Here is a 21,553-nt window from a genome sequence, read left to right on the forward strand (position 1 = left end):
GGAAAATAATGTTTTTTGAACCTTAAACCGCATAAACACATTTCATTACACCAAATACACAAAATAATGTTCTTTTTAGCAACATCATATGACCCCTTTAATGTTAATCTAAGAAATTAAAAGAGAGAAAATCACTTGCTGCTCTTTACTGAATTACTTTGTAGTTCTAACAAGAATTAATCTGTATTTAATTTATACAGTGAAGACTATGCAATGATATTTTACATTTGATTATTTGGATTCTGTACCTGGACATCTACAAACTTGAAAAAACTTAAACATTGTTTAATTTGTATCTTTGCTCTATTTATTTATTTGTGCTATTTACACGATTTCAAACAGGGCCCACGGGTACAGCCTGCACCCACAAACCCCAGCTACAGCCCTGATCAGCGATCTCACAGGCTAACGACAGGACGATATGACTATGGAGCATATTGCCCAGCACTACACTGCAGACGTAGAATAAACTCAGTTTGGTCCAGATTTGAAGAATTCATATAGAAGTCAAATTTCAAAGGATCCCTTTTTACTTCACAAGATTACGATCATTGCTATAAGAAAGGGGTGTTCAATCCTGCTCCTGGAGGGCCACTTTCCCGCAGAGTTTAGATCCGGTCCTAACTTACACACCAGAACCAGCTAATCAAGGTCTTTAGGATTGTGAGAAATCTCTAGGGTAGTGTGCTGTGTTAGGTTGGAGCTAAACTATGCAGACCCTCCAGGCTCAGGAATGGACACCCCTACTATAAGATATTAAGAATAATCATTTAGAAAATCCTAGTTCAAACCATGAGATTTACCTTTCACATGTCTTGACTATACTGCTAGTATCAATTTCACTAGTGGAGGTGACTTCATTGCAGGCAAGATTTTGAGGGTCTGTGACAGCATGGTCTGTTGAGTATGCAGTGGCTGACTCCTTGGCCTTCTTTTCAGGCCTCTCATCTGGGTCTGAAGAATCTAGATTGACAATATCAATATCAGGTGGGGGAAGCTCCACCATCTCCAGTTCAGAAGAATCAGAGTGATCTTCATTCACTGGCGGTGTTGCTAGCTTGGTTCCCTGTGGTTGTGCCTTTGAAGCATCGGTCACCACCATCTCTTCATTTTCATCTTTCTCTTCTGGTGTGGAGGGTGAGACGTAGGTGCTGCTGGATCGCCGATGAGGTCGACACTTGCGGGTAGGTCGAGAAGCAGGCTGCTCTGCGTCAAGCTCAGATTCGCTGATTTCAGGCTGCTCGTTCAACTTTGCTTTATTAAGACACTTTCTCTTCTTTAGCTTTCGAACACGCTTAACTGGATTAGTTTCTAGGTGGTTAGAGGGAGACAGTGGCTTAGGAGAGAAGGTCGCAGACATAAATGAGGAAGATGGGTTGGCTAAGCCCTCTTGGGAGCTCAAATTTCGATGAATTTCTTTGACAGGTGACGACTGTAATCTGTGAACTGAGGAAGCTGCTGCCAAAGCCATGCTTGTGGCGTCTTGTGAAGCCTTTATCTTAGTGTTGAAGGTACCATCTGTTTAAGACGAAAATTCAACATTCTATAATTCAGTACTGCTACAAATATCAACCTCTAAGCTGCAATTTAGTGATTGGAACCTACCTGTTTGACAAGCTGCAAACACAGTTTGGACAGGTGCAGTATTTTGAGGTGCTGGGAGGGGGCTTTTGACAAGGTTAGGCTCAGGAATGGGGTTACATTGAGAGATGGGCTCCTGCTTTATGGTAACAGGCAGTGAGGACGTTGAAGAGGATGAGTGAGCAGCTGTTGTTGAGGGAACAGGATTGGTGATCTGAGAAATCTGGGTTGATGAAGACGTTAAGATCTCCTTACTGTTCTTCTCTCTTTCTTTTGATTCAAATTCAACTGAAAAAGAATTTTGATGTCCATATTTATTTTATTATCAGTAACAAATAAGATTTTATAAGGCACTTACTGTCATACCTGATGCATACTACAAACTGGCCATAAACCAACATTACAGGTAATTTGTACAGTATGAAAGGATATGTGGTATTAATCTGACTTTCCTTATCATTTACATTAGATATATAAAGTTAATAAATATGATTACATGACTCCTGCTTTCTGATTTTTGTACCTTGCATTCCTTGAAGTATTTCAATGCGCTTGGTTCTCAAAGAGTTCATCTCATTTGTCGCCTGTAAAATCGTTAATAAAAAAAAAAACTGTAAAATCAGGTGGCAGCCCAGTGAGAGCTGAAAACAATTGAATACAGTTCTGTTAATGCTACCGTCTTACCTGTTGTTTGACCATAAGCAAGCGCTGTACTTCTAAATAGGCAGCTTGCAGCGCAGCACGTGCCTGAATAAGACTGTTGTCCACAGCCTGAAGAGAGATGTTAAGCTCCTCCTCACGTAGAGACACAGCCAGCAACTGATCCACTTGCGAGCGTTCTGCAAAACACAATACATAGAAACATTAAAACACTCAAATAAAGACACTGCATTGTTTTGGTTTAAAAAACATTGCAGAAAATAGTTTCCTTACCTTTCTTAGCCTTAATTTTTTGCCTCTTGTTTTTCCTATCTGCATTAGGAATCTCTGGAGACACTACATCCTAGTGGAAAGATCCAACAATTAGGTAATGGCAAGAATTATATTTCATTTACGTTCTTCTTGCATTAATGTTTATGTAGAACAGAGGTGCCCAATCCTGTTGCTGGAGATTTACCTTCCTGCAAGTGTTCAGTTCCAACCCTGATCAAACACACCTGTTTCTAATTATCGAGTGTTGCTGAAGATCTTAATTAGATGGTTCAGTTGCGTGTGATCAGGTTTGGAGCTGAACTTTGCAGGAAGGTAGATTTCCAGGAACAGGATTGCGCACCTCTGATGTAGAACATTTGAAAAAATTACCCTGGATGCTGCTTTTGAAGGCAGCTATGTAATGTAGCAGGTTGCTAACTATATTAGAATTTGATCTACTGTGTTTCTGAGTATGTCAAGCATAAACCATAGTAGAAAGTATGAAGCTTACCCCAGGAGCTCTGCGTTTCTTCCCAGCTCCTTGCGTGTCAATCAGTTCAGTCTCTGATATACAACCACCGACTTCTTCAACTTCCTCAGGGCCCTTAGAAGGCCCTTTCAAACCTTGATTCTCCAGAGAACCTGTGGACTGCAGCTCCTCTCTCCTCGGTGGCTGTGAGGGGCCACAGGCAGGAGAGTCCCTCACTGGGTCTACAGCTTTGGGGAGGGAGCTGGTCCCAGCAGGGCTTTCTTTGACCACATTGCTTTCAGACAAGCTTCGCTTGCGGGAAGGCACTTGACTAAATTCAAACAGAGAGTCCCAATGAAAGCCCTCAGAAAGAGGTACTTCATCTTCATCCATTTGGTTTGGACCCTCAGGTTCACAGGACACCATTTCTATACCAAATCTGAAAAGATTCAGGACAAATTAAGGTATGAAGGAAGGAAGTAACAATTTTACGCGAGTAAACAGAAAATGAAGCAATTCTCATGCAGTACCTTGGTAAGCCCTTGCCCTGCTTCTTCCGGTTGACTTCCTGGTAGACCTGGTCCCAGTTCACATTTCGCCTTGAACCAGAGGAGCTAATCAGCTGTCGCAAGGTGGGTTTAAGTCCTGCATCCTTCTCAGTCTCATTTTTTCGTGTGCCACTCACATTTCTAATACGTCTGGCAATATTCAAGTTGGGCTCATGGGATGCTGCTGCTTTGCCTTTGGAGCCCATATGACGGTTCAGATCCCTTTGGAGACATGCAGGTAATGCAAGCTTACTTAGAGAGGGCACAGAGCCACCTGTAGTTTGTTGGGACCCCTCACCAGCTGAGCACAAACCTTCATCCAGTGTGTCCATGACTTGATCTTGTACTGGTAAGTGAGGATTTTCTTCCATTTCACCACACTCCTCCTCATCTTCATGGTCCATAGTGGAGGTACTAACTTGTAAGGACTGCAGAGACGGCCTAGAGTCATTGCGCACATTGCCAAACTGTACTGAGGTCTCAGTACTGGTTAATTGCTCTCGGTCATTGCTAAAACGTCTCACAAAACCCAACCTTTCTTGACCTTTGTTCTTGTTCAGTTTCTTCTTACTCTCTTGTAATTTTTGAGTCTTGATTAATTCTGAACTCTCTACTTGCTCTTTCATCTGAGGCACAGCCTTTGATGCATTGAGGCAGCTCTCTGTACCAGATACGTCAGTAGGGTTATTTCTATTAAGCAATGTCTCTTTAGCTTTTCGCAGCATCTCTGACAGCAGACTATCTTGCTCTGCATTGGAAGTGGCATGTTGTGCGAATTCAGAGCTTGAATGGGAATGCTTAAAACCTTTGGAGCTGACAAAGTCTTGACTTCCTGTTTGTCTGAGATTCATTTTTGAACCATCTTCAGCTAGCTTGCTGGGCTTCTCTGATTTCCTAGTAGTGGAGGTGGAGGGGTAGGTAAAACTATCCATGCTAGTATTGCCAATGTTCTTGAAGGAACTCTTCTGCTCCCTGCAATCACTCTCTTTAGGTTCTGTGGGTTTATAATGCCAATTTCTTTGGTCTGCCAGGGATATCCTCTCCATGTCCCGGCTGCCCTCGTTGAAACTTTGTGCCTTAGCGGTTTGAGGAGATCCCACATCTGACTTATCTAACATTGGCTGAGGGTTAGTCTGAGATGAAGGATCCCCAAGTTTAGCTGGTGGATATGGTGCCCATCGGTGAGCCTTCTCTGACTTCTGACCCTTACCTTTGTTAGGATCATGCTCTCCACCAGATTCTTCTAGACTCTGTTCACCCTGTGTCCGATTCTCAGAGCTGCTGGGTGTCTTCTGAGGCTCTTTGGCAGACGGTTTAAAGAACCTAGGTGGTGACATATATTGTCTATTCCAAGGGGCATTAAACTGATTGTTGTTCCAGGGAAATTGTTTTCTCAGCTGTGGAGGGCTTACTCCATAGCCACCTTGTCTACCACCCCAGAAATTTCCTTGGTTGTGCAAACTCCCTCCCTGACGTCCAACAGATTCCCATTTCTGCAAGTCAGGCGGTCCTTCAGCATGCCATGTGGCACACCTAACATCTCGGCTGAAACTTTTGCCACGTTCAGGGGATGAAAATCTCAAATTCTGCCAATTGGAGCCTCTGCCCCTTTTGGGCATCTGGGGAAAGTTGGGATAGGGCCGGTCCCAAGGGCCACACTGCTGGTACATCAAAGGCCTTGGCCCAAGCCACTGAGTCTTAAGTTCCTGCCACCTCCTGCATTGCTCCTGCTCTTCTTTAGCCTGCTTTGCAGAAGCCTCTTCGTTCCTAATAGAGTTCAGCATAGAATGGAGACATACAATGATTTATTTTATTGTATTGACACACTCAACAATAAGGACAGGTGAACAGCATTATGGATAGGTTAAACAACAATGCATGTAAATTCAAACATGGGAAGAAACACAAAAGCATGTTTCTTTACAGTTGGAAATAAGATCATTAAAACTGCTAAGAATACTGCCTTCCCTGTCTTCCGGTGATGGGATACAGTTTGGCATGTGACAGGATGACAGCTGTTGATGACCCACTGTTTGTGAAAATTCTACTGTTTGTGGCATTCCCCACCAAAACTCAGAAATTACCCACATTCAGAACCTTAATTTATTGTGCTCAAAAGAACCCAAATTGCAGACTCAAAGTTTGCTTATTCATCCCTGAATGAATATACCACATAAAGAAATCTGTGTAACTTTCACTGTTTCAATATCAAACTAATTTTATTGGATCAAACTTTTATTAACGAGGAACTACTGATATTTTTATTCATTTATTGTTATTTCTGTTTTGAATTTGCAGTGATCATTACTTTTTTTTTTTTGGTAATCTTCACACAACAAAGATCTTGAGATATCTAAATGTTTCATGGCTGACCACAGAAATGGTGAGTGACGTACAGTCTTTTTTATCCTGTGTGAGATCAAGGGAAAACAACATCAAAAATAAAGATGAAGCAAAAGAAGTTAAAACATAAATAATGTATTACTTGATTTATTACTTGTATTATTTGTATTAGGTATTTGGTACTTGTATTATGTATTAGGGCAAAACAGCAATGGATTTCTGTCATTAATTAATGTCTAACACTTCACTTGCATGGTGCATAAAAATAGCTGGTGAGGTCAGACTATTTAAAGACATAGTGCCCATACTGTTTAAGGGTTGAGCTGGAAAGGCACGGTGTGGTATGCATCCAAGAGTGTGAGAGTGCAAGTGTTGCAGTCATGGCCGTTTTTGGCCTCGCATGACACCAGACTCCAGTGTCAGAACTGTATGCAGAATAGTTTAATATAGAACTGCAGGTGTTGTGGTAACCAACAGAAGATTAAAACACTAAGAAAACACTTCAGTGACAAAGACTTAAACACTACCATGCAATTAATCACTAGATAACAGGTCTGCAACCACCATCAATGCTATACAATTCAGCAAGCAAAGCAAAGACTCACCTGATCATTTCCTTGCGTTTCTCGATAAGCTGCACAATGTCCTTGTCAAAGTACTCTTCATCTTGGTCTTCTTTTGTGGGCCGGTTCTTCTGATCCTCAACGTGCTGTTTATGTAAAGGGCTGGAGATGTGACTCGCATAGTCGGTCAGGCTGACCTCCGTTACGCCGCAGACCCGGCACTCGTGTCCACAGTCCCTGGGGACGGAGGGTAACATAGGCTGCTCAATGCTTCCCTCGGGCATAGCTACTGCTTCTGAGTGGCTGTCTAATGAGTTAAGGTCTTTTAAAGAGATCAGGAGGCAAACGGACTTCAATCATAAAATAAAATCCAACTAGTTACTAAAAAGGAAAAGAAAAACGCTATCTTCCTGATCTTGTGGTTCATCTTCAGAGGCTTTACAAATGGTTTAGAAGGAACAGGCAAGAACAGAAGGCGCTGGGAGATCTTGAGCTCAGAGGGGTGACCACCCTCTCAGCAGCTGCTGAGCCTTAGCACGCTGTCATGATGGAGTCCGCTGTGCTCTGAGACGAGGGTTGGGAGAGCTGTTGGATTTTGGTGTGTAAAATCGTATTCCCCCCACCCTCTGTCTCCACCTTCCTCTGCTCTTTAGGGCTGCAGCAAGGGTGGGACTCTTTGGCTAGCTGTAATGCGAGCTGCTTACAGTCGCCGACTTGAAAACCCCTCCCTGCCATAGTTGCTGTCTTTAGTGCCAAACTTGTGAGCTGATAGATACTTGCTGTTGGCAGATGGTCTATCCCTCGAAAAATGGTGTCATGGCAGCTTGCCATTTTGCAGTCAGCAGTCTGTTAAGTTGTTATTTCTAATTTAAAATTCTAAAGTTTTTGGGCGATTGAGTACTATGACTGTGATATGATTTGATTAAACAAATTATTATTTACGGCTCTAAATTAGTGCTCTGGTTAATTCTCAGTCTAAACATTAAGCTACATTAATCTTATAAGCAGCATTATTACCAAGATGCAATTAGCTAAAATATGACAAACCTCTCATAATCATGGTTATGTGTGTTTGGACTTTAGATTTCAATACCCTCCCCATTTGAGAATGTCATTCTCACTTTTCACATTCCAGAGATATACATAATTGTCACATGAGGCAGTTGTCATTTGTCGGCCTTGCCAGTTGTTTCCAATGTCCCTATATATATACACTCTTGGGTTAAGGCAGCTGCCTCGGCTTATTTATCCACTGACCAAAGGAGGCACGTGCCTGACAATACACGTTTTTCATCTTTGACCAGAAATATTCCACCAAAGAATTTTCTAAAATATTTTCCATGAACTTCCTAGTTTATGTTTGCTGCATAAGGATGTTTTAAAAATTATTTAAACAGAATTCTGGGGTGGATTTCTAAATTTTGAATCTAAAATTTTGCCTTAAGCGTATATTTAATCTAATGATTTATTTACTTTTTATTGCCATGCCAGCATCAAGGCTATTTTCATGGCGATCTCAGAATAAATTTCACAAGGTATACAATTAACCAAAAGTTAAAAAAGACATTTCAAATCTACACTAGACAAAAATTCTAAAATACATTCAGGGTATACAATTTTAAATAAATCAGTTAAAACACACCTCGGAATAAAACCGTTGTCTATTTAATCTAATGATTTATTTACTTTTTATTGCCATGCCAGCATCAAGGCTATTTTCATGGCGATCTCAGAATAAATTTCACAAGGTATACAATTAACCAAAAGTTAAAAAAGACATTTCAAATCTACACTAGACAAAAATTCTAAAATACATTCAGGTGATACATTTTTAAATAAATCAGTTAAAACACACCTCTGAATAAAACCGTTGTCTATTTACATTAAAAACAGTACAATCTAATAAATATGCTTCACATTTTTTGTTTGGCAAGTAAGGCATGATGGTGGTTCTTCACCTTTTATAATTAGCGTACAAATGTCTCAAATAACGCTGATATTTGAAGAAGGCTGTTCTCTGAATTTTAGATTATTGTATTGATAGTGTAAAGATGAGTTTCCCAAACTTGTGTTTGTGAGTTGATGAAAAGCTAATAATTAATCATAGAAAAAATATAAGAAAACCAAAAATGAAACACTTATTAAAAAAAGATTAAATGTTTGTTTACCTGCCTGTCAAGTGACCATTTACTGACATTAGAATACCAGAAAACCATGAACATGCAAAAGTATTGTTAAATTATTGAAATATTAACGTACAACAATTTGCAGTACTTAACATAAATATTTTGTGAAGTCAGCTGACAAAAAGGTGGATTACATGATAGTTGGTAACATTGGTGTGTAACATGGGTTCTTACCGTCCTTTCAGATTCTCCAGCTCCCGGTGGTGCAGCATACTTCTCATGTGCTCTTCCATCTCCTAAAAATGAAAAAGATACCATTAAAATATAGCATTGTGAAATTACAGTAATTTCAATAAATAACTCTAAATAGGAATTTATTCTTATATGCAAGACAAAGGTTTTTTGCAACCAAAAGTCTCAAAACAAGAACAGCAAATGTGCATAGATCAAGACAATTGCCAACATGAACAAGTAGCCTAAATTACAGTTTGTCACACAAGGACTCAGGGCAAATTGTCACATTCTAGCAGAAATGGGAGATGATGTATACTTAAATCGCCTGCTTTGATCCCAATAAAAGATTTAGAGTGCAGACTTGCAGATCTTGGTAATGTTTGAAGAAATATAGGCACCTAATTCAGCTGGGAGAGCACAGTGATTTGCATTTAATCGCCAGGTTTACCTGTTTGGAGCTGTAGACCGTTTCACAAAGAATGCATTTCTGTTCTTTAACCATGTTGAATGATTATTGTATCTCAGGCCACCACAAATAAACAGGGTTCTGCATAAAGAGACAAATAACATAATCACATCAGGTAGCATTTTAAAAGTGTCAAATAATTAAAATCACTTGCCAAGAATAATTTTCCTGATTTCTCATTTCATCCCTACACACACACACACACATATTCACACACATTTAAATAGTCAGCATACATCAAAACAAAAATAGCTGTGAAATAACAAAATTGGATTTGGATTTATAAAAGAATACATAAATACGTAAAATATTGGATTAATAAATTATATCATATAGATTATATATTATATATATATATATATATACAGTATATGTGTGTTAAAAATATGTAAGTTAAAAAAATAAAATGAAAATTAAACTATTCGATTAAATTAACTATGAATCAAAAACAAATAATTAATGACATGTTTATGTACAGATCTTCTTAAACAGTCAGAAATCTGTAATCTTGATACGCTGAAGTCATTTGGCAGTTACTCTTCAGTACTCTGTCATTGACTGAATATGCACCACCTGTTCAAATGTAGCCAGCGACAGCATTCAGACTCAGCCATGCACATAGCTCAAAGATGACTGACCTTTCTTGTTTATTTCATACGGCAGAGGCTCGTATAAGGGTTTGTCAAATCTTACATTAGATTGTGTTGTATCAGCAATGCATGAGGTTGGACAAACTCCATAAGGAAGGAAAGAGGGTCAGTGGCTCTGGCTCCACTGCAGGATGCCAGAGGACACAAACTAGGGACAGCACTCAAGTCAAGAAGCTAAATGCAGCGTGCTGAGAGTGCAGCACACAAGCCAACCACAAAACCACTGCAGGGTCGTGTCCTAGCATCTTCAATTCACAAACAGAGTTTGGAAAAACCCACTGCACAAACACAGTTTCTACACGGTGTAAGGGACTGTTCATCCAGAACATGTTTTGCATTTAAAAATTTGACCTTTGTTAGAATGCTGTGTTGCGAGATGCAGCAGTCAAACACGTCAGTTTAATGCATGTTTACATAAAATAATCAACGGAACAGCAGTGCAGTGAAATACAAAAATGCATTCTTGGGGAATGCCCTCAAAAGCTGTCTACACAAGGCGAATAAAAGCAATTTTTTCCTGTTGTTGTACATAGTGCAAACATATGTAAAACGTCAGAAACAGAAGCTGAACAGAGTTATTAAAAAAAATAGCATTGTTAATTTACATAAAGCATGTGTGTATTGTGAAAAGCATAATACAAATACAATTCACTTGATTTAAAAAAAAAAATCATTCTGACACTATTTATGGATCTTGGCCACACGTTGTGACTCTTTTGCATTAAAGGGATACTCCACCCAAAATTGAAAATGTATATATAAATTGAAGTCCCAGATGTATATGACTTTTTTACAGCTCCAACTGATGAAGAAAACAGTGTGCAAAAAAAACGTATCTTTTTGAACTATAAGCCAGTTTCCAGCCAAATATCACATGTGCATTCATGAATTCACACTTGATGTGAATGTCAGCTTGTTGTGAACAGTGGTGTAAGCATGTTGCAAAGCTTGTGCAACAAGTGACAATCGCACAAGCTTTGCAACCAATGTGGCACTTCACAAAACTCTCATGAATGTATGACAGGTGGCTGTAAGAAACTGATTAATAGGATTATATATTAGTATGTTTCCTCAAACACACCTATCGTTTCACTTCAGAAGACACTGATTCATCAGCTGGATTACAGTTGTGTTTACTTTGGGTGGCTTTTGAAGCATCAACTTTGAGGGTTCCATCCATTTGCATTACATGGACTCACAGAGATGGATTATTTATCAAAAACATTTCAATTGTGTTATCTCGAAAAAAGAGAGCCACATACATCTGGGATGGCATGAGATTCAGTAAATAATGAGCCATTTTTAATTTTGGGATGGACCATCCATTTAAGGTAATAAAAAAAAAATCCAATTTAGAAAGCAAATGTGCTTCAAGGAGCCCTAGATAACCTTGTTATTACATAAAATATCACCATATGTTAGTGATGCTTTCAGTAACTTAGGAATAAAGCACATTGAATGGGGTAGGATCTCATGTAGCACTAACAGTTTGAGATATATGACTATGAATTGGTATGCTATGAAAGAACAAGTACCAAGTTGCTCTAAAAAAGGACATGACATCAGGCTGCGCCACAATGAAAAGATTCAACTTCCACTATTTGAAAATGGCACAACCTTAATGCTGTCAGAGACAAAACCTGAGAATGATTTTCCATTAGTGCCATTGATAACAACAATGCTTTAAATAGCTCTCAACCACAGGTCAAATCTGCATGTCCTCTTCAAATACTGCCCAACAGAAATAAGAGACCTGCTTCCCTCTCCTGCAAAACAGTTTGGTGATATAATAACGGGGTGGAACATAAAACAGACTGAAGGTTAATAACCAGGTTTGAAACCAGGCAAACTGGTCTTGTTATAGTGTGGACAACTCCTTCCAGCAGAGAACTGTTTAATACTTACACATTTGTTCTTTGGTTAATACATCTGTAAGAAGAAGAATACTGCTAACATCAATGGACAGTACTACTGTGAGCTAACAGGTGGTTAAACTGCTGAAGGATGTAAAACAAAACAAAAAGAAAGGGCTACATGTGCATACAGCGGTGTGGCTCATGTGCATATGTTTAGCATTGAGGCTAACACACTGCATGGACTGGAAATTAAATAAGGTGAGCGACAAAACAAGGTGGATAAAGACAAGCTCGGTTTCGTGTGTACCTCTTAATTCACGCAGAGAATGCATTTCTTCCAACTTCCACATAAACACAACATTTCTATAGATAATCCACGCTTCTTAGTAACGTTATGGAGGTACTTTGTTATTGTGAAAACGGAAACAACAGATTCGTTTCAAAATGGCCGCCAACATTTTAGCGTAAAAGTCATCAAATAACGGTCTGCGGTAAGTAGAGCCTATTTAAAACAAAGCTCATTCAACAAAATGTGCTTAATATTCAATGAAGTAAGTAATACATAATCAACATACTTTTTAGAGGGTTTTAACAAAGAGTTGTCATGAAAAACAAAAACGATCTCTAACAGCAAAACTGTTCTTTGTTGGTCTTGATTATTTTAAAAAATGTAAAGTGCAAAAACAGTTATTGAAAAAAAATGCATATTCTTATTGAATTATTAATTAGTTCCACAAAATAATTAAAGACATAACTTGATTTTAAAACAGTCAAACCCATAATTTTTTTAATCCCTCAAACATTTTTGATTCAGTAGGCTACCTTGATGCCCCTGTTGAAAAAAACAGCATATGCTGGTTAGGTATGTTTTGTTCCCCACATATCCTAAAATATACTAAGAACAAACTTTAAACAACATAACATTTGTTTAGTCCTTGCGAAAAAAACAAAACTAACAGATATATTTACGTCACATGGATACAAAAAGTAATTTCATCATTAGAAAGCACCATAGGTGCTTAACAACAGACATATGAAAAACTGAAATAGGCCTACAAGTTCAACTTTTTTGTAAGCATGGTTAAATAATTCAGAACGTTTTTAGATCAATGAAATAATTTAATAGGACAATTCACATTGTCACATTTAATTCACATTGATAGCAAAAAAGAAAACAGCAGGAAGACAAGATCGCCATCTTTAGAGACTTTCTGTCACTGTATGCCCTGCAGTAGTTATTTATTGATCGTTGGGAAATGCAACTTAACCAAAGGTCCCTGTCATTAAAAGCCGTTTTTGTTTCAGTGAAATCCCTTCTTAGTCATAATTTTAACTAGCTTAATCTCAGAGAACAGGTGTGAATAGTTAACATTTCAGTGTCAAAACCACATGAATGCACTTTGCCCTTGTACTGCAGAACACATGCCTCAGCATTCACTCTTCACTATGAGCACTTACTTTACAATATCAAATTAAAATCTATTGGCCAGTTAAAACAAAATGTACAATACAACATCAACACAGTTCTCATGAAAGTGTAAGAGACTCTTTGCTCTGAAAGTGTTTGATGTTCATAATTAAAAATGCTGTAGTGTTCAAGATGAACTGGAAAAGATTTAGCTTATTTGGTTCAGTTCTCTTATTTTTGCCCTTAAGTGTCTTTTACGAATTTTGATCGTCCACTTAATGCTGAGTTTGGCAAAGTCTGCAGCTTTAAAAAGAGCCATGAAGACGCCACATAATATGGCTATGGTGTTCCACGGGTTTGCTGTGACTATCTGTTCGAAAACATAAGGCACACTTAATTAGAATCTCTATAAAGCATTCCAGCTTAACGTTCAGACAATTTGGTAAATAATAGTTTAATATTTAATAATATGCACACTTACATCTTTGACTTGCTGTATAAATGGATCTCGCCATTGGAAGACAACAAAGAAAAGCTCAGTGGCTTGCTCCTGTGGAGGCCTCTTGTCGATGTACTTCACCACATTGGACTGAAATTAATATGGATGATTAATCAAATACTCAGTATTTGTGGATCAAATGTAATCTTTTAAGAATCAGCTACTGAAAAACCTAAACTGGATGGTCTTCATTTTTATGCTAGTTATGATCCTGACTATTCTGCTGAAGTTGACAAAGATTGGTAAATAGTACTATAAATAATATATTACCTCCTGTCTAAATTCAACTGATTCATTTCCTCTGCCTGACGTCTTGACCAAAGACATTTTGACCCATGTCCGAAAGCCTCCAGAGAAGGTCCACATTGAGTAATTCCTTTCACAGTCCATCATAAAAGCAGCTTTATCTGAGCTGGTGAGAGAAAGAGATTTACACAAACTGTAAAACAAATCGGATTCATGCTAAACATTTCAATATGGCTCTACCTTTCAAGCATGTCGCTAAATTGGGCAAAAATCATGTAACTGATTGCACTGAAATCCTCTTCGGTTTCATTCCGGCTGAACTGGAGGAATATAAGTTCTCGGTTCCTCACGTCAGTCGGCCCTCTGACCACTATGGCTCGCGTCTGCCACAGACATGTTACGTCAAAGATTATTAATAGCACCATTTCTTCAAAATATGTTTGAGGAAGATCTAAAACATACTTGCGTCTGGTTTGAATATGGCCTATGGTAAATAACCTCCTCTTTTATACAGTTTCTTCCCTTTAGTCTGTCTAGTGCAACAAGAGGTGGAATGTTGTCGTGATAATGATGCACGCAACTTAATAACTGCGCCTTCCCGGGATATAAAGCAATTCCTGTTTGCAAAAAAAATTAAATGCTGAAAAATACTGTGCATACAGATACTGAGAGATACCATGAATGACTGTGTATTATAGCTTACCTGGTGCAGCAAACTCCTCAACCTCTTTGTATGAAACAGACATCACTGGATGGTTGAGCTTCTCCATGAAGTCTGAAATGGTTTGGTAGGCCAAGAACACAGCCACCGTAGTGAGCAGCAAGTAAATGAGGACGAGGATGACTGTGAAAACATTCTTCACACAAGCTTTGTTGAAACCAATGGTCATTAGATTGTTTTCCACAACGTCCTCATCTGCAATATATAATGGAACTTTAGAGTTTTAGAGCAATGCCTTTATTAAAAGACACAATAAATAAATGAAAATAATATGCAAACAAATAAATACACACTGTATTGTCACAGAATGGGAAATTTGTCTCAGAAAATATGTTTATATCTATCTATCTTTGCAAATTTACTTTCTGAGACAGTACAGTGTATTGTATTGTTTGCATTTATTTATTTATAATGCACTGTATTGTCCTAAAAGGTAAATTTAAATTAAAAATGAATTAATTAAAAAATTAAATAAATGAATATACAAATAAATCATACACAATTGCACCAACTAAACTATAGCATCAAAAAAAAAAAGTGATAGAGGTTTATTTTGTGATTATTGTTCTGGAAGTTTCTTTTATTTCAGCAACTTAATACAAAGTGTATCATATGTTTCATGCGATATTATATATCATATATCATGTTTATGTATCATGCAATCATCTTTGGCAAATCAACTCCTGAAGTTAATGACATGAATAATGCATTATAAATAAATTATATTAAATATACAAATAAACTAACATATACATATATATATATATATATATATATATATATATATAAATACATGCATTATAAAAATAAATAAATAATCACCAAAATCTCAGAATATAACCATAGGATTTCTGTCTGGTGTCTACATACATCTACATATAAATCTAGATCGATATAAACAGAAAACAATTATTTATTACTGTCATATTTGTAGGAAATAAGTTCAGACCTGGTGAGGGGTCACAGCTGGCTTGATCTTGCGCCACTTCAGAAACATCATTGTTCTGATCAGACCCAAGTGGCCCAGCACAGTCCTCACCATTGAACTACAATGCAACAAGTGACATTTTAATAAAACATTTATACGGATGCACACAGTTAATGTATATATGACAGTATTTCGCGCCTCATATCTGTCTATACGCCCAGCTGCAATAAAGAGCAGCGGTCAGCTGTTATCACATGACTGCAGTTGTTCATATGCACTTCCTGCGTTACTATGATCGCGAGCTCAAGCAGATGAAGGAGTCCTGCAGGATCTAACCGCATTTTCACACACGAGTTTCATTACCTCCTGATAAGATCGAGATGCGTCTCTCCTCAGCATTCTGCTTCGCCTCAGAGTATTTGGGGCATTTAAACTTTGCCATCAACTTACAGGAGCAGGATCCAGGCTCGTTTCTTACGGATCCTCTCGAGGAGCTGGAGTGAGGCACAGCCAATGGCCAAAAACATGCCAAGCGTGACATCACAGCTGTTAGTTTGGGGAGGGCTTGGGATACTATCCTTGATCTTTTTTTTAGAGGTTTAATGTTACTCTAAATCTTCCATAGGTTCTGTTTTGCAAATTTCTATCACACTTCCATAAATGTTTTCTCTTATGATTAAAAGCACAATTATAATAACAATTAATCTCCATCTTCTGTAATGAGAGGACAGTGCTTTCTTGTATAAAGAAGGTCCGTGTACTTGGCGGCCAACGGATTTTCCTTTTGAAATTAGAAACCCAAAATCAGGAATCGAGCGTTCACTCGTTTTTTGATTTAATATTGAAAGTAGAAAAATTAGAAAACAGCTTCTTTTTCGTTTTTTTCATTTTTTTTTCCCCAAGAAACGAAAAACAAGAATTCAGCTTAATTTTTCGATTTTCGTTCAGGGGTAGAAAAATATGGAGGACCAAACCTGCAGAAATTAAAAATAAATAAATAAATGTGTGTATAAATACACGTATTCTTGTGTAAATACATATATAAATAATTAAACGTGTGATGAAAGTAGTCAAATAAATAAAATAAATTGGTGGCCAAATGGAAAATGTTTAAGGAAATGCTAAAATCATCCTAACTGCTTTCTTTTAATCACTCATTTATTTCTGAATGTAGTTCCGCATTTATTTTTCCTCTGCACAACATGCTAATGAGAGGGTGTCAACCATGGACTTGGTCGGGTCCAGAGCCATAAACATAAAACCATGTCTGCATTTGTGATTGGAGAAATGACAAACAACAAGCAGCTACTCTACACTACTCAAAACTCGGTTTGAATCATCAGTGGCAAATCCCTTAAAGGGGTCCTATTATGCTTTTTCACTTTTTTAATTTTAGTCCGTGTGTAGTGTGTATGTTTGGGCATAAAAAAGATCTAGAAAGTTACAAATCTCAAAGTCCACTCGAAAGGGAGATATTTAGTTTTAAAAAAATCCCTTTTCTAGAACTATAATGAACGGCTCGTTTGGACTACAGCGTTGGTTTCTGGGCTTTACGATGTCACAATGCGGCCCATTAGAATATCATTAAAATAATTCCCGCCTACAGAAATTCAAATGGTTGGGGGGTGGGGAGGGGCGTGGTCGTGGTTAGAACGCTTGGTCTGTCCAACCAGCACAAGAGAGAACCCCTATAAATAATCAAAGCAGTCTTTCCTTGAGTATCTCTAGTCTTTTAGCATTGGCACATCCAATCGCCGCAACATGTCAGAGATTGAACTTTTCCCGGACAATAACTCGTTTGACACCACGGGGTCCTCCGGCGTCTCCAGTCACCGTTCAGCGCACCAGCGCTCCGCAGGACACCATAATCAAGCCCGCGGCTGCAACACGGGGCCGCCGGCCTTCCTGCGCCGCCGTCGCTCATACCTCCAGGCACCGAGGCACGCCATCACCTTCGCCTTCCCGGCGTCAGCCACCTTCTCCAGCGTCCTCCTACGCTTCAGCCGTGGATAAAGCGAGCCAGGGCCACAGTGTTCCGTACTCACGGCCCAAGCTAACCACCACTCCCTCGAGGACGGGCCTCCGGCCGTTAGGTTGCAGCAAAAGGCCTTCGGCAAGCCTGGGCCGCGCCCCGGATGCTGCCAGCACCAGACCCCCTCCTCCATCCACCGAGCGCCAGCTCGCATCTCATTTCGGCGAAGTGCCGGCTTCAGTCTCCACAAGTCGCCGCGTCAGCGTGAGCACGCCTCCGCTAGCGGCGCAGACCTACCCACAACCCTTGCCTCACACCTCTCCATACCCCCTTCCCTACCCATGGCCCGCAGCCCCACCGTCCATCTCTAGCGCAAGCGTGCCTCCGTTAATGGCGCAGGCCCCGATGCCCGCCATTCCTCCTCTCTTTCCTCCTTCTTTTTCTTCCGCTCCCGGAGCTGTCCCAAGCACGAGCATGCCTCCGCTAATGGCGCAGGCCCCGACACCTGCTAAAAGGCCCGGTTGCCGAAGGCCTTTTGCTGCAGCCTAACGGTCGGAGGCCCGTCCTCGAAGGAGTGGTGGTTAGCTTGAACGGTGCAGCCGGCGGATTTGACGAAGGAGCGTCTAGAGGGCTTGCGGAAACCACATGTGACGACCCCGGGCTGGACTCCGCCGCCTCCCGACTCCATCCCAGCCAACCATCTTTTGACAACCCAAAAGGTTTTTGCAGAGCTCGGGATTCCTCTCGCCCAAGACAAAACCGCGGGCCCGAGCACCTCCATCGAATTTTTGGGTATCAACTTAGATTCTCAAAAATGCCAGGCTTCTCTGCCGAAAGAAAAAATTGATAGGACGATCCTGGTCGCTTCCACCCTCTTAGACAACCCAAGCTGCTCCAAACGCGAGCTGCTATCCATTCTCGGTCATCTAAACGGGATTCCTCTCGCCCAAGACAAAACCGCGGGCCCGAGCACCTTTTTGGGTATCAACTTAGATTCACAAAAATTCCAGGCTTCTCTACCGAAGGAAAAAATTGATAGGACGATTTTGGTTGCTTCCACCCTCTTAGACAACCCAAGCTGCTCCAAACGCGAGCTGCTATCCATTCCCGGTCATTTAAATTTCACAATGCGCATTATCCCGCTATTGACCAAATGTATTTCTACCCTCTGCAGAGGTTATCACTCTATTCACACCGCCCGCACGCTTGACGCCATGTTCATCCTGGCTTTCTTTGATTTTCTCAGATGCTCTGAGCTCACTATCACATCTAGCTTCAATCCAAACATCCACCCCACTATCTCCGATCTAGCAGTGCTGGATGACGAAACCATCTCTTACTTCATTAAGCAAAGTAAAACAGACCAGACCAAGAAAGGCCATTTCATTTTTATTTTCAACCTACAATCACCCATACTACCATACCAAGCCCTCCTAGCCTTTGTCCAGCTCAGGAAATCACAGTCCAAACTCCCATCCGACCCCCTTTTTACAGATGACTCCAACCGCCCCGTCACTCGTTTCTGGTTTCAAAAGCACCTTAAATCCATTCTACTCCTATCCGGTACCCCAGCTGATAATTTTTCCAGCCATTCATTCCGAATTGGCGCAGCAACCACAGCGGCCCAAAAAGGCCTCTCCCAGCAGCAGATACAAGCACTCGGTCGCTGGTCGTCAGAAGCTTTCAAGAGCTACATTCGATCGGACCGCTCCCACATCAAGGAAGCCCACCGAACCCTCATCGGCCGAGGATCGAATATCACTAACTGACTCGTGGCTCAGCTTATGGATATCCTTTCTTAAACAATGGATCGGCCTATCTTTCTTTTATAATAACTTAATTTCATCCCCCGTTGACATTCAGTTATTTACTGATGCCGCCTTCTCCGTCGGTTTCGGAGGATTTTACCAAGGCCACTGGTTCGCATCTACGTGGCCCCCCCAGCTGTTAAACTTACCACAGCAGCTAAAATCCTCAGCTCTATTCGAGCTATATCCCTTAGTCATCGCAGCCCTTCTGTGGGGTAAGGAGTGGTCCGCCACCAGCATCATTATCGTTCCCATTCACCCGCCCTAATGCCTTTGTTAAGACGCCTGATTTAGATCTCGGCTTGCGATCAATTCATTGTAAATGCAAAACATATTCCTGGTTCAAAAAAACAAATAGCTGACTCTCTCTCTTGCTTTGCCTTCCAGAAATTCAGAACGTTGGCACCAGAGGCGGATCCAGTCCCAGCCCCAGTACACGGCAACCACAGTGGCCCAAAAAGGCCTCTCCCAGCAGCAGATACAAGCACTCGATCGCTGGCCGTTAGAAGCTTTCAAGAGCTACATTCGATCGGACCGCTCCCACATCAAGGAAGCCCACCGAACCCTCATCGGCCAACCCCTTTAACGTCAGTACAGCCCCGTTCACTCAAAGACCCACCATAGTTAACCCCTTTAACATCACCTAATCCATCTATAACTGCCTATCCCCACTCCCGCAGGTGCCTTACCTAATTCTCACTCTACCACAGCTGTGCCCGCTCCCGCAGGAGCTCTTCCATATTTCCCCACTGCCGCAGCAGTTCCCGCTCCCGCAGGAGCCTTTGTCTGTATTTTACACTGCCGCAGCAGTGCCCGCTCCCGCAGGAGCTTTTTCATATTTCCCCACAGCCGCAGCAGTCCCCGCTCCCGCTCCCGCTCCCGCAGGAGCCTTCTCTGTATTTCCCCACTGCCCCCGCAGTAGCCTTTTTTCTGTATTTCCCCACTGCCGCTGCAGTTCCCACTCCTGCAGGAGCTCTTCCATATCTCCCCAGAGCCACAGCAGTGCCCGCTCCCGTAGGAGCCTTTGTCTGTATGTTACACTGCCGCAGCAGTGCCCGCTCCCGCAGGAGCCTTTTCCATATTTCCCTACTGCCGCAGCAGTGCCCGCTCCCGCAGGAGCCTTTTCTGTATTTCCCCACTGCCGCAACAGTTCCCGCTCCCGCAGGAGCCTTCTCTGTATTTCCCCACTGCCGCAGCAGTTTCCGCTCCCGCAGGAGCCTTTTCTGTATTTCCCCACTGCTGCAGCAGTTCCCGCTCCCGCAGGAGCCTTATCTGTATTTCCCCACTGCTGCAGTAGTCCCCGCTCCCGCAGGAGCTCTTCCATATTTTCCCACTGCCACAGCAGTCCCCGCTCCCGCAGGAGCTTTTCCATAGGGGAATAAATTAAAAGAAGAAAAAAGAACAAGAATAAGATTTTTTGCAAAGTAATCAATCTGAACTGCAAATAATATTTTTATTTTAAAATATGCACCATTCAATTTTATTTGTAGCCTATTCCTAACATGTTGAAAACGCAAAACAGAAAAATGCTATTGTCGTCACATTCAATTAACTTAGAACATAACTATGAATTACAAGAATCACAAATGACAGGCCTACATTCAATTCAATTCACTGGATATTGTTGGTCGTTTATGTCATTGTAAAACAATTTTAGTTTCTGCAGACCTACTAAACAAACACGCCCTCAACTGGACTAGAGGGGCTGGCAAGCATGTACTGTAGTTCAATCTGTTCGTCATGTGAGTCAGTCTGTTACACAAGGAGAGAAAGCAGTTATGAATGTGTAAAAATAACTTTTGATCATCACAAACAATATGACGTAAGGATGCTAATATAAAGCTTTTGTAGCTTGATAAAATTAATGCCTAGCTGACAAAATAGAAGAAAAAATGTATCTGTTCTTATTTGTGGGGAAATGCTTATGATGCTTAACACCAATTCTCAAGTCTCTTTAAAAGGCCATTTTAATAAATAGATAAAGAATTGTTTCGGTAATGAACAAATTGATGTTTTAGCGAACCGTTTGAATAATTGATTCAGTGATTCAACTTAAGTCCATCAACTGTCCATTTACAGTCTACAACTGTCTAACCTGTCTTACTGGACAAATCTGAATTTATCTTTTTGATGAACAATTCATATATATGGGCCATTCTACAGAATTGGTGCAAACTGCTGTCCCACAACCAAAAAAAAAAAACACATTTAAAAAGCATTTAT

General features: G+C 40.5%; 3 protein-coding genes across 3 annotated transcripts in view; 1 reads left to right on the forward strand and 2 right to left on the reverse strand.

Annotated features, from left to right (window-relative positions):
* znf106a (zinc finger protein 106a) overlaps positions 1 to 12,172 on the reverse strand; it is a 22,158-nt gene extending 9,986 nt beyond the window's left edge. Inside the window, exons 1-11 of the mRNA XM_016455026.1 lie at positions 12,056 to 12,172; positions 9,225 to 9,323; positions 8,777 to 8,838; positions 6,459 to 6,653; positions 3,493 to 5,277; positions 3,005 to 3,401; positions 2,515 to 2,584; positions 2,266 to 2,420; positions 2,105 to 2,165; positions 1,606 to 1,869; positions 804 to 1,518 (exon numbers count right to left, since the gene is read on the reverse strand). Coding sequence (XP_016310512.1) covers positions 804 to 1,518; positions 1,606 to 1,869; positions 2,105 to 2,165; positions 2,266 to 2,420; positions 2,515 to 2,584; positions 3,005 to 3,401; positions 3,493 to 5,277; positions 6,459 to 6,653; positions 8,777 to 8,838; positions 9,225 to 9,278 — 3,758 coding nt within the window. The 5' untranslated portion in view covers positions 9,279 to 9,323; positions 12,056 to 12,172. The remainder of the gene's footprint in view (positions 1 to 803; positions 1,519 to 1,605; positions 1,870 to 2,104; positions 2,166 to 2,265; positions 2,421 to 2,514; positions 2,585 to 3,004; positions 3,402 to 3,492; positions 5,278 to 6,458; positions 6,654 to 8,776; positions 8,839 to 9,224; positions 9,324 to 12,055) is intronic.
* Positions 12,173 to 12,945: 773 nt separating this feature from the next.
* On the reverse strand, positions 12,946 to 16,084 carry pacc1 (proton activated chloride channel 1). Its single transcript, XM_016455012.1, has 8 exons — positions 15,914 to 16,084; positions 15,572 to 15,668; positions 14,605 to 14,817; positions 14,364 to 14,518; positions 14,142 to 14,284; positions 13,926 to 14,067; positions 13,638 to 13,745; positions 12,946 to 13,526 (listed from the first exon to the last, which is right to left on the reverse strand). Exons 1-8 carry the CDS (start codon positions 15,947 to 15,949, stop codon positions 13,365 to 13,367), a joined length of 1,056 nt encoding a protein of 351 aa, XP_016310498.1. The 5' UTR covers positions 15,950 to 16,084; the 3' UTR covers positions 12,946 to 13,364.
* A 2,565-nt stretch (positions 16,085 to 18,649) lies between these two features.
* LOC107664430 (uncharacterized) lies at positions 18,650 to 19,291 on the forward strand. The gene has a single exon (XM_016454999.1). It carries the CDS (start codon positions 18,650 to 18,652, stop codon positions 19,289 to 19,291), a length of 642 nt encoding a protein of 213 aa, XP_016310485.1.
* The last annotated feature ends 2,262 nt before the right edge of the window (positions 19,292 to 21,553 follow it).

This window comes from Sinocyclocheilus anshuiensis, unplaced genomic scaffold (genome assembly GCF_001515605.1).
Source record: "Sinocyclocheilus anshuiensis isolate Anshui unplaced genomic scaffold, SAMN03320099.WGS_v1.1 scaffold167, whole genome shotgun sequence".
NCBI classification, from domain to species: domain Eukaryota; kingdom Metazoa; phylum Chordata; class Actinopteri; order Cypriniformes; family Cyprinidae; genus Sinocyclocheilus; species Sinocyclocheilus anshuiensis.